Raw genomic sequence first — 13,478 nt, 5'->3', positions numbered from 1 at the left:
CAACTAGATCATGAAAACAGTATGAAGATAATGTATTGTATTGTATCTTATTACAGGTCTCCTCCCAGCATTGAAAGAACTTCGGATCCTCATAATAAAGCATTTCACCTGATAAACGGCCTCATACTTTAGGGGGCAACTGTTATAGACATTTTTGTGCCTCACAGCTCTAAGCATGAAATTTCCATAAACCAAGTTCTCCTAAGTCCCTAAAAGTGTTGTTCCAACCCCTAAAGGAACAAGGTCAACAAATTACAGCTTCTCCTAGAAGTTCTCCACCAGAAACTGCTCAAAATAAGTCAAATCAGGATCATTCCAGCTGCTCCACTAGCCAAGTGCGTTGCATAGCACCTAAATCCACTAGCTAGGTGTGCTGCAACGCACCTAAATGCACTACCAGGGTGCGTTGAGCGGGAAATGACAAATGGCAGTGTCATTCTGCGAGGTGGAGAGACAATGGAAGCTTCCAGAATCTTCTCCCATGACACTTGCCTCACTGAGTTTGACCAAGGATGAGTAAGAGGCCTTCAGTCTCCAAGTGGAAGCAAGAACTGACAGAGAGAAGCCACTAATCAAATCATAAGATGACTCATCCTCCTTGCATACATCTATAAATGGATCCCTCATCCCAAAGATCCAGAGGCTGGAATTTTTCACATTGTAAGGAATTGCTGTTGGTTTTGAGATACATATCAGAGAATTGGGTGATCTATGCTTTGTTGGGGGTGAAGAAGGGACTTCTTTGCTGGGAGGTTGATGTTGGGTCAGGAATCATCTGTTGTAACTCCTCCTGGATCTTCTTGTATATCAATAAAAACTATTTGAGTTTCTTCTCCATGCTTTTGTATCATTGATGCTTGTTACATTTGTATGGTTAACTTAAATCTGATCCTAAGTTATTTATGAATATAAACCCATGTCTTTGTATAGTTTCCTTCTTCTGTGATCTTACAGGTACTTGGTGAAGCTGGGCAAGTAAGGGAGCAGGTAGCTGGAAGCTTTCAAAGAGGAGAGAGATTGGATCGAAGGACTAGCGCAAGACACAGGTTGGTTCTTCCTATTCCTCTTTGTTTATAGTTCATAAAGGAGATACAAAAGTAGTTTTCTCTGTTTGTTTCTAAGGTAGCTGTCACACCTTAGTGGGATAGAGCAGTTCTAAATAGACACTTTTCTCGGTAACAAAATGGTGACTCTGCTGGCGAGGATTGTCTAATTAGTTTGTTTGTGTATCTCTTGTTGTTTATTTCATAAACTTATAAGTAGTAATCGAACTGCATTTGCCATAACAAATCCAAAGTAGACATCTGCTGCTTCAATCCAGTCACTGGATCTGTTTATGAATTGAACAGTTGAGTCATAGACTAAATGATTGCCCTTGTGATAGCTCTTAGACCCTCCTTAGATCTACCCCTGATTGTGCATTACTGATTGCTTTTACTCGGCCAAAAACCAAAGATTAAACTACAAACTGTGACCCAGAACCCGGATAGAATTCTCGTTTCTGCCCCAACGCAGGGACTGTGAAGAGGTTCTGCATTTCAACGCACTTCCCGAGAGGGCAACCTACACTGCAATGTAGTTTCTCTGTGTAACAGGTGCGCTGATCAGCCTAGCCCTGTGCAGCTAAGGTTCTTTGCTTCATTCCTTCCAGTTTTATCTTTGTATTTTGCAGCCTGTGATCAGTATATGACTGTTTCAAACCCCTTTTCCTTACTGATATTCCGACTCATTTGTACAAAAGACTTGTAGATGTTTTTACGTGTTTGTTGAGTCGTTTACAGTTTTCCATTGCAAAAGTATAATAATCGTACTGTCGTCCTTTGATTTAGATCTGTCGCAAGTGTTGATTTTGATCATAGGAGAAAGTTTATTTGCTGTTGATGGTCGATTATGCTTTTACTTTTGCCTTTGGTTTGAATTTGTGACTTTCTAGTGTCAAAACGAGTATTTATTTCAAAATCATAAAGTGTCGTAATCATCTCTACCTTTCGATTTCGAAAATAAGCTTGTTTGTGTTTGTCGCTTGAAAGCAAATTCAGATTCGTACCTCAACTTTCTTTTTAGCATCAATACTAAGAAAGTGAAAAACAAATACATGCATGTGCATTTGCATATTGACAGTCTGTTTGGCTTGATTTAGGAAAGTGCATTTACAGTGTGTTATTTGCTCTTTGAGAAAAGATTGTGTCTTTCTTTTTCCCTAGTAGCTAGGATTTTCATTGCTGAAAAGAGATAAAAGTTTGTTTATCATCTTTAGATTGCATTTTAGGAATTACATCTACATCTCGTGGTGAACCCTAAAGGAAAAATTCATAAGAAATATCAACTTAAAATAAATTCAATGAATCTAACAATGCTTTGGAACTTAACGCACAACATTTAGAGGTCTAGGCTAGAGACGTATTCCGGCGTCGTAAAGCCTCATAACTGTTGTCCTCATTGATGGTTGGGTGATTCCTCCACTTTGAGACGATAAGTGCCAGTACGGACTTGTGCTCCCATGTATCGTCAAGTATATATTGGGAGATCCCTATAGGCTTAAATCCTTTATCCATAGGAAGCCATGTCGGCTGCCCTACTGATCGCAATGCACCGAACACAGCATTTGGGAAGATTGACTGCCGTACCGTAAAAAGTATTCTGCAGTTTTGCGATTGGTTTGGTAATCCCTCTACCTAGACCTCCAGAGCAGTCCCTTTCATTCCTTTTCAGACTCGTTAACGGAAAAGGTCCATCTGAGCACTTGTCACTTCAGGCTCATTAAAAATCAAAGGAGACTAGAGTCATCTTTTGTTTTTTCTCGACTCTTAAAAACTGAAAAAACAAGTTCTGTCAAAGCGTGTTAAAATTTATTTTAAACGGAATATTCATACCCCTTTCCTACGTTGATCTTGGGTTGAGAAAATGGAGCCTACCAACCAAGGAATTCCCCTTGGTGGAAATCCTAGTCCCTTCTCCTCTTGGGGAGATGTTGGTGTGCCCCATATGGCCACATTGTCGCTTCCAGGACTGACAATTGGCTTGCCAGTATGGCTCTTCTCAACCTCTGTCGTTCAGAACACCACTATTCCTGAACAATCGAATCAGCAATTAGACGAGTCCAGAGTTGCCCACCAGCCTTCTACTTCCTCTAATTCTTCCTCTCCTCCTTCCTCTTCGCTTGATGGAGCTGGTAAATCTAAAAGCCAAGTTCCTAAGGAGAAGAAGGAAAAGAAGAAGAAAGAGAAGAAGAAGAAGGAGCCAAAGGCGAATGGGGGAAAACGAGTGTCGTCTAACGAAAATCCACACACTGCACCGACCAGGCCTAAATTGCCATGTGTCATGTGCAAAGGAGACCACTTTCAATGTACTCCACCCCTCCTCGGCTACGTCTCCTTGTTCCAGCTTCCAATGTCTTGACCCAATCTCATTATGCTCAAAATACTTGAGTGATAAAGAGTATATAAAGTGTGTTAGCCAAAAGAGTGGCTAGATTCCCCTTCAAGGAAACATTTTTATTCAATGAACTATCCCTCTAAAAACAAGACAACATATAGTAAGTCATGAAACAATCAATAAGAAAAGGGTTCTCAAATCAAGACCCCATACTCCATGTGACAATGAGCATAACAAGTGCAACAATTCACTTTAAGTACCAAAAGAGAACTTTCCTCAAAGACATAATGAGAAAAGAGAAACATGAGCTACACCATAGATGTCCCATTTCCTGGAGAAAACATATGAAGGCTAGAAAGCCCCTACAAGGATCTCTCCATTCTCAAATGCCTTCAAAATATAATTCAACCTACTCGTTAATCCTGGCACCCATTGACTCAAACCAGAAAGAAAAAACAAAGTATCTTCAGAAGTGCTCCAGTGGCTCTTAAACCTATTCCATTTGCTTCAGAAGACACAAAAATTATTGTCTAGCCTCTTCTTGCTCCTCAAAAGTAAAAACCTAATTTATGAGCTTACCTAGCCTTTGTGCTAGTCACTCTATAATTTCCCGAGAATCTGGCACTAATCCTACATTTCGCCACAAAATTTGCTAACAAAGTGCTCATTCTACCAAACTCCGGGCGAAATTGTCACATCGTTTAAATGCCCATTAATGCCTTATTTCTAAAAGTCATTTTGACATTACTGCCACGTGTCCTAGGGCTGGCCCCCATGGTTGGCCCCTTAACTCCTCTGCTCGACGGATAAATCAGGCTAATAGATCAGAATCTAGATTGAGGGCTATTAGTTGCTCAAAAATCAAAGTGTGTGGAATCATTCGAAACCTAAATTACCACATCTGTCTTAGCAAAATGATCCCAATGCAGTGCATTTGGTTCAAAATAGAGTTCATATGGGGAAGATAGAGCTCGCTGACCACTTTACCAAATAGAATATTTTTTTGAAAAAACAATGTACTGTCACCGCACAGTGAGTAGTCTGTACTGTTGATGTGGCATGTGACTCGGCAGAGTCAAGAGAGGCCAATGACCTATTATATTTATTATTTTGACAAATGGCATCGTGTTGTTGGTTTATAGATTGGTGGATTGGCATGCTTTCATTGGTTAATGATGGACCAATGAGGAGGGGACAAGTGGCAAGCTGAGAGGATGCCATGTGTCCCTCCCCAAAGGCCGTGTTGGTCAATGAGCGTATAGTGTGATAAAATTATTGGGCAGGTCAAAGGAGTTGAACCCGTGATCTCGCCCCAACAAACTCCAAGGTTTACCACTATACCACCACCATAAGACTTAACCAACTATGGTCACCGCGTATATTTGAATTCATAACGGTTTGGAGTTTATGGGTTACGAGGGAACCAACCCACGAGCTAGCCCCCTCCCATGTGAAGACACATAACATAATGGTTATGGTTAATAGTCAGAAAAACCTGCGCCAACTAAACTGTAACAATAACCATATTACTGCCACCATATTTGATCACCATTGTAATTAATGTTAAATTTCAGTGAAACTGCATGCGTTAATGCGCCTAACCATGATGTTCAATTCCACATGTGATCTCTTCCACTTAATCCACTAGCTAACTATGGTGCAGGTAAATTCTCAGTGTGGACACAAGCAATTCCTCTAGCTAGAGAGAGCGGGTCTAGCCACGAACAAGCAATCTATGGAAAATATCCTTAAGCTAGACTCAATTAAGAGGGCCTACCTCTAAGAATGTTATTGCACTTGGTGATGATCTTGTTTCCTCACTCCAGCTATCTTATGTTTCCTTCCTTCGAATACCTGAAACAGGAAAACAACAACAACAACAACAAACATGATATAATACAATATTGTATTTAGCCTACTCAATAGGTCAAGGAACATTAAGCCATAAAGATGTAAAATGGCACTTCATGTAGGAAATCAATCCATAGTTGCATTTATATAAATCAGAAAGAGATTACAACTGGTGCCTTGACGTTTCTAGTCTCCTTCGACATATCCAAGCTCCCACACTTCTGCTAGCACTGCATGGATATCTCCAACAATGGAAGTTTTAAGGCCTCTTCCCCTCTAGTCTCAAACCAAACCAAAATCACACTATTATCGCTCAAACATACACTAGAAAGCTACAAGTTATAGATGATTTGATGGTTATTCAAACTTCCTCCAAAACTCCAACTAGTTTTCTCTTGGGAGGAAGAGAGGTTTATATAGCTTGGATGGATGGGAGATGCTACTTCCCATCATGGGAGGAGGTCTTATCTCTTGATTTTGTTCCATCCTAATAGGGGAAAGGAGCCTAAACTAACTTCCTTGGATCCATCCGGCCGACCATCTACCAAAATTCTTTTACGAAGCTTCTAGACATGGAAGCTTCAGCTCCATATTTAAAAAACCTTCCAAAAGAGTATCAGGGCGACTAGAAAAGGGATCAGTCACTCTGTATGGTGCGAGGGCTACTTTCAATCTGTACAAATTAGCATGAGGATTAAACTCATCAGTAGTGCTGGTCATGTAAACTGGGATAAAATGAATATTCTTGGGAAATGATGCAAAGGAGAATCATTCTACTCATGAAGAGGGACATATTGGGAGTTTCGTCATGATGGGAAAGCATGTCAAGTTCAATATAGAGGTCCTCCATGATAGTGGAATGAGGAGTACAGGGGCAGTGACAAAATGATGTGTAACACTAAAATTTTTACATAACTGCACGAATTAGCACTAAGCACGATTAGTGGTTAATTAATCCACAATTAATGTTAATTAACCTCCAGTTTAATTCATTGGAGATTTTGGCAATCTCTCCTTTTTCGGCGGGAACTCCAGTTTTAGTGGAGTTAACTGGAGTTCGTCTAGCTTTATCAAAGGTTTACTAGGGAAAATAGTTTTGACCATAATTGCAGAAAAATTCGACCAAATTGAGATCAGAAAAAGGTGTTCCTAACTGATTTGGACATTCTGAGCACATTGAAGCAGGTTTTAGGAGTAGTATATCTTTGTAAACAACACGTTTTCTATTATTGAGCTAATACATGTGCCCAAGCCATGGAAAGTAGACCAAGGAGATGTAGCCAAGGAGGGATGAAATCCTTCATCAAAACCCTATGTTAAGTGTTAAATTTGATGATTTTCTATATATTTACTTGTAGTTTTTCATCATTTTACTTTCATGCTATTTTGATCATGAATTTTAACATAAAACTTGATCAATTTACTTGTTTTCAATCACAAACACTAAAAGGGAACCTATGCACATGAAGCAATTGACAAGAATTTATTTAATCTGAAGTTGAAATTAGCACATGAAAAATAACATTCAACAACACATCAGGTAGGTATCAGAGCGAAGATTCTTTTTTTGATTTCTTTAGTTTTGTGCAAGTAGGGTTTTAATGGTTGTAGATTTGTGAAGTTTTTTGATGCATTACAAGTGTGATGGCAGCCTCAACAAGTGATGCTTCTAATCCATCTTCCTTAACAAGATTATTTGAAGAAGAGATGTTGCAATAGCTTATCATCATGAGAGATATGGTTCAAGATATGTATGAATATAGGAAGGAGAACACTATACTTCAAAAGAATTTGGTGGCCATGAAGGAGGAGAAGCAAGAGCTTCTTGAAAAGATGCACAAGATGGAGATTCAACTCCATGATGCCAAGGAAACCGTAGCCAAGTATGCCCATGAAAATGAGTTATGAAATTCAAGTTTATATTTAATTTCCTCTCAAAATGAATGTTTTGGTGCATTTGAAAGACACAATAAAGGAATAGGGTCCAAATTATTGATGAATATGGGCTATGAAGGTAAAGGGTTAGGAAAACATGAACAAGGCATAGTTGAGCCAATTTTTATTGAAGAAAGGTCTAGGTATTTTGGTATTGGTGATGGAAAACGTGATGGAGAATGCTACAAAGCCAAGGAGGCACATGAAGGTGTTCCAAGAACGACTTTCATTACATGTTCATTACCTCAAGCTTGTGAAGTTTGTGTTCATGTTCACTTGTATTTTGTTGAGGTTCTTAATCTATCAATAGTGTTTTGTTGCAATACCATGGGTTATGAAAAACATTTTCACATAAAATAATAATTCATTTCAATGACAATTGTTGCTATACTTTTTTTTAATTAATCAATTTAATTAAAAAACAAAAAATGAGATAACTAATTTTGACTCAATTTTTAATACATAATTATCACTAAAAGTATTCTAACATCCACCTAATAATTTTTTTAAAACAAAATTAAAAATTTTGAATTCTATTCTAAAATACACCTATATTATAATTTTTTTTTCATAACTTTGTATTTAGAATTAAATATCTATAATTGTGTGTATTGTGGTCGGACTCCCCAACTCTATAGAGTCGAGATGTGGTACGTAGTATAATATAATATAAACATTTTAATTTTGCAAAAATAAAATTTAATTAAACTTAATATATGGAATGATAATTCAATGTATTTAGAAATTTTCACTTTTACAAAATAGAATAAAAATAAGAATAATGTTATAAAAAATAAAAACTTTGATACTGATTTATGATATTTACTGTATTGTATTAATTAATTTGTAAAATACAAATTAAATTTATTTAAAAGACCATTACCAAAAATCCAATTTCTACCCGATAAACTCAATTCTAACTCACCTTAAACCATCTCCATTTGGCTGGTGTGCTATGCTATGGGATTTTCTTTCACCAGCCAGAGAATCCCATCCCCCTGCACCAGATTCTCTCCCACAATAAACAATCTCCTTCTCTACTCTGGGTCAAAATATCTCTCCAAAAGAACAGCCAATCCCTGCACTTGTAGAACCTGTAGAAACACAGATCAATGTTGAAATCAATTCCCATCCAAGCTGAACCTGACTCTGCAGTACAACCCTTCTGAGAAACCAGCTAATCTCTGCATTTGTCATTTGGGCTATAATCGCATTTGCGTTTGATATTAGTGTTTTATTAGTTTCAATTTTTTTAATGCTGTAACGCACCAATAATATTACGTTGTAGACGCACTAGTTTTCATGATCTCGGTTTTATTGGTATTAATTCTAACGTACTTGCATGTGGAGTTAGGCTTTTTAATGTTTCAGAAATAACAATGTACAATAATTTTTTTAGGTGAGGTAAAGAGGAAAGAGCTAACCAGTCATCTTCAGGGTATTTAATGCTCGGAGATATGCACGCACGAAGGTTAACGCGATAATACGTGAAAGCCAAGTTTCAGCATTAACTAATATTTTGACTTTCGCGTGTTATAAGGTTAAACTTCAGCATTAACTAAAATTTTGACTTTCGCGTGTTATAAGGTTAAACTGCATGCATATCCCCGGACATTAAATACCCTGGGGATGGCTGTTTAGCTCTTTCCAGGTAAAGATTCATTAATGTTAAAATATAAACGTGTAAAAATGTTTCATAAATATTATAGGATTAGAATTGTTTAAAATATAAACATGTAAAAATGTTTGATAAATATTAGTAGTATTTAATGTATTTATATTCTATCATTAAAATTTAATATTATTAGTTTGATAAGCATATGATTAATAATTTAAAATTATATTTATATTTTTTTATGGGTTTAAATCTATTTTCATTACAAATAAGTAAGAAAATTAAATTTTATCTCTCTATAAACTTAGAGATTGATATATTAATTCAATTACTCTATTCAATTGCCAACTACTTTGATTATTTCAAGTTTTGCTAAATATTAAAGTAATAATGATAAAAAAATACTGTCTCGGCTTATTAGTGTATTATCCTTAATCGGTTTATGATACCATTGGACATTTATTATTATTTTTTCATAGATTTATTAATTATTCATTGAGTTTCCCTTTATCAATGTCTATTAAGACCCCATTTCTTAATCCTTATAATGAATATAATACTTACCTTATGACATAGTTGACTTTAATATATTTTTGAATAAATAAATATTGAATAAATAAATAAATATTGAATAAATATCGATTATTAATGGTAACTTGACCTTAAGTTTAAAGGATAAATTGTAGACCAATAAGGTTAGTTTCAACCTTGTAGGTAACAATTTATTTACCTAAGGTCTTAGTTACCTCTATTATTGAACTAACATTGATTATTTGACCATTAAGTCTAAAGGATAAAAAAATTTGATTTACCAATATTATTGATACTATTATGAATTAACATTGGCATTTCCTAGGATAACAAGACTGTAGGAATAATAATGGTTTAACAATTTGTTTGGGATTAAAAATCATTAAGTAGTTATAAAAGATTCGATAAACATATATTACTTTATATAACTTATTTTAATGACCATTATATTTAAATAATGAATATGATATATTTTAAAGAAATAAATAATGGAAATCTAACTTACCATTGGACCATTAATTTATTACATAATTACCTAATGTAACTTAATTATAAAAAGAGTAGTGATTTATTACCATTCACGTATATTTAAATAATAATAGAATAATAATAAATCATTTAATATATATTATTTAATGACCAGTATAATTAAAATATGAGTATCATACTATAGATTCTCTTAATATGTGAAACAATATTAATAATATATCTATTTATCTTTATACTAACATTTTAATAGTATATCCATTATTAATATTAAATATTAATTATTTAATAATATAATTGAATAGTAATATATCATTATATAATGACCATTATAATTAAAGTATTAATATTATACTAGAGATTTGGAATAATATTAATAATATATCTATTTTAAATTAATTTATTATTATTTAATTATTTAAATAATAAATAATAATAAATCATTTAACATATAATAACCATTTATATTACAGATTCTATTAATAGAAATAATATTAATAATATATCTATTTATTTTAAATTGACAAATGAATTCCTTTTTACCAATTTTAACTATTTCTAGAAAAATATTAATTAATTTTTTTTTAGTGATTTGACGAGGTTCATTAGGTCAAATTAGCCATTATAATTTTAGCCGTTGGAGTCTCTGCACACTATATTTAATCGAGCTAAGCCAGATTGGTTCTTCAACTTGCCCTGACGATGAACCACACTGGTTGGTTCGAAACGCGTCGACACAAGATTGGTTATGTGATTTTGCCGAAGATTTTCTAAACAATGTTATGGATCACAGAAGTCTAAATTCCTTAAAAAAATACTGTGTCAAATGAAAAGAAAAACTACATATTATAAGGGATGTTCTTGCTAATTTTATATTAGAACTAGAATATAAAAATTTAAGAGTGGAAAAGAAGATATATGAGTTTGAAAAGCTCTTAATCCAATACTCTTATTCATGACTCCGTCTATTCAAGAACTTGAAGTAACAATAACACAGCTCACACTAGAAATTACAAGCCATTGAGATTACAAAATTTTGAGAAATTTTTCTATACTTGAAAAAATTATATCAAACAATCAATTAGTTTTCTAAATATCTATGAAAGTATTTGGAAAATCATCAACCTTTAATAGAATGACTTGACAAATTCATTAAAAAAACAACACTTTTTAGAAAGTCTTAAAATGCTGAATAAAACTTGGCTATCTTTAGAAAAAAAATAAAGAAATTAAAACAATAAATATTATAAACCATATAGAAAATTCAATAAACAATAAATATTTTTAAATCATTTTATATTATCTTTTAATAATAAAAAAAATAATTTTAAAACCTTACCTATTTTACTCAACTGAAAATGAAAATTTCTGACTAATTATCGGCATTAAAAGTTAGAATACCATAAATATATAAAATTTAAATAATTTAAGAGAAGTCAAACTCCCACAAATATATAAAATTAAAATATTTTTATAATAACTTTTGATTGAACAGACAAACACTTCAACCGATATAAGTCAGGTGGCATAACTCACTCCATTCAAATCTCTACGACTGTTGCATGTTTGATCAAGGTAGAACCTTCCTCATAAACACCGTTCACTTCAGTCCACTGCGTCACTGACGGGTCGAACAAATACGAGACCCGTGTGCGAGTGGCGGTTCCACTTACAAAAATATAGTGGCGCCATTGTGTAGCACATGGAAAATCGACAAAATGTTGCGGAAGAAAAGCTACAGGTGTCCAAACACTTTTCGCAGCATCATACTTTATTACTTCCTCTTTCGTGACTCTATATAACTCTCCACTAAAAGAAACAACACCACAACTTCTCGCGACATCTGTACTCAATCTCTCACTATCTTCACACCTTCTCCACCTTCGCGTAGTCGGATCAAAAACCTCGGCATCTCTGTTGAACTGGCCTCCGCCTAACACCATGAATTTACCTTGCATGAAAACACCATGGCATCCCTGGCGATGCTGTTGGTTCATAGGAGGCAGAATATCCCACTTGTCTTCGGCCACGTTATAAACTTCTGCAGACGCGAGGGGAGTGCCATGTTCATCGATACCGCCGGCCACGTAGACAAGTCCATTGGCAGAAGAGACAGAGCACCCAAAGGAATATCTACCTGTAGGCATGTCAGCTCCCCGGGTCCATGTGGTAGATACAAAGTCATAAACGTATACCCTCTTCCTATAGTGGTAGAATCCGCCAATGAGAAGCAGTTTCCCATTCACAGCAGCGCAGCGACACAGTGGTGTTATTCTAACAAAGTCTGGATCGTGGATGGGAGGTAGCATCTCAGAAGTCCCCGTCACAGGGTTGTACACCTTTACTGCACAGAGAATGTCGACCCTCTTATGCATTTGAATGAAGCAAAGGAGATGCTCGCTCGCCCCACATATCTGTCTGTCAACATAGAAACTAGGGCTACTCAGCATAACCTTCCAACTTGTGCACGCAGCTTTCAGATTATTGTGTGATGAGTAAGGCACTCTCAACAAACAACATCGAATGACGTCGTCTGGAATAACGTCCATCGCAACACTTCAAACAAAAGACAGACACCTATTTGGTGATCAAGTTTATTACTGACTGATAATGCTCCGAAAGTGAAGGTGAAAAGGTGAAAATGAAGTTAAATATATGAGCAGAATGGGGCATCGCCAGTTATCCACCCAAGTTATCCGCCCGTGTCGACTGAAGCTGTTCACTCTTGAAGAAGAGAACTGAAGTGATCAAATGTTCTTTATTCATACTATGAACATGTATTAATTTCATTCATATATTAATATAATAACTTTGAAATTTATATATTTCTTAATTTTTATTTCTAGTGTTGGTCGGTTAGTTTTATTATTATTAATATTAATATAATAAAATTTAAATCTAAATATTTTATTTTTAAATTCAGTGCTTTTTATTTTTTTATTCCTCAGTAGTGTTGTTTTAAGATTACATTTTTGGATAACATTATCATTTTTTTTATATTTAAATTATTATTTTTATATAAATAAAATAAAAAAAACTATATATGAAAATGTACAAAAATAGATTTTGGAATCTATATAAATGTAAAGAAATACTTTATATATATGTTTAGCTATTATGTGGACAAATGTTTTATGTAACATGTGTAATCACTTTAACACCACAAGTATCCTATAAGAAAGACATTTCATAAGCCAGAAACTTTAGACTAGTTATTTTAGGCAACACTATGGAAATTATTGAGAACCTTCTATTCATCCTTGTGAGGTAAGCATTGGGTGAGATGGTGTGAATTGTTATCAAAATATGTAGTACCCCTAGCTTAAACCCTAAATGGTCTAGTAAATATATATATGATATTTAGGCTACTTAACATCTATATGTTAATTAGATTGGTAAGCACAATTTCAATGACACTTGTGTTTCTTTATGTGTATAAATTTGTTAGGTCAATGGGCTAGTGTATTAATGTGCTTTAATGCTAGGGTGATTGTGAAGTCAAGGTAGGGAGTTTATGTCTTAAGACAAGAGTTAGTCTCCAATATGTAACATGTAAGGCACACATGTAATAATAGATTATCATGACTACAAATTAGGGAATGAAAATGACTATGAAGTACTACTAATCCACAAAAATAAAATGTTTTGGGGGAACTTAGACCTGGTTCCTACTAAAAAATGATAT

General features: G+C 34.6%; 1 protein-coding gene across 1 annotated transcript; it reads right to left on the bottom strand.

Annotated features, from left to right (window-relative positions):
* Positions 1–11,334: 11,334 nt before the first annotated feature.
* LOC149242623 (F-box/kelch-repeat protein At2g44130-like) lies at positions 11,335–12,342 on the bottom strand. Its single transcript, XM_089370910.1, has one exon. The coding sequence runs from the start codon at positions 12,340–12,342 to the stop codon at positions 11,335–11,337; it is 1,008 nt and encodes a 335-aa protein (XP_089227036.1).
* Between the last annotated feature and the right edge of the window lie 1,136 nt (positions 12,343–13,478).

This window comes from Pinus tabuliformis, chromosome 8 (assembly GCF_031772625.1).
Source record: "Pinus tabuliformis cultivar Carrire ecotype Pingquan chromosome 8, CPIR1, whole genome shotgun sequence".
In the NCBI taxonomy this organism is placed as follows: domain Eukaryota; kingdom Viridiplantae; phylum Streptophyta; class Pinopsida; order Pinales; family Pinaceae; genus Pinus; species Pinus tabuliformis.
This window is presented reverse-complemented; position numbering and strand designations above follow the sequence as displayed.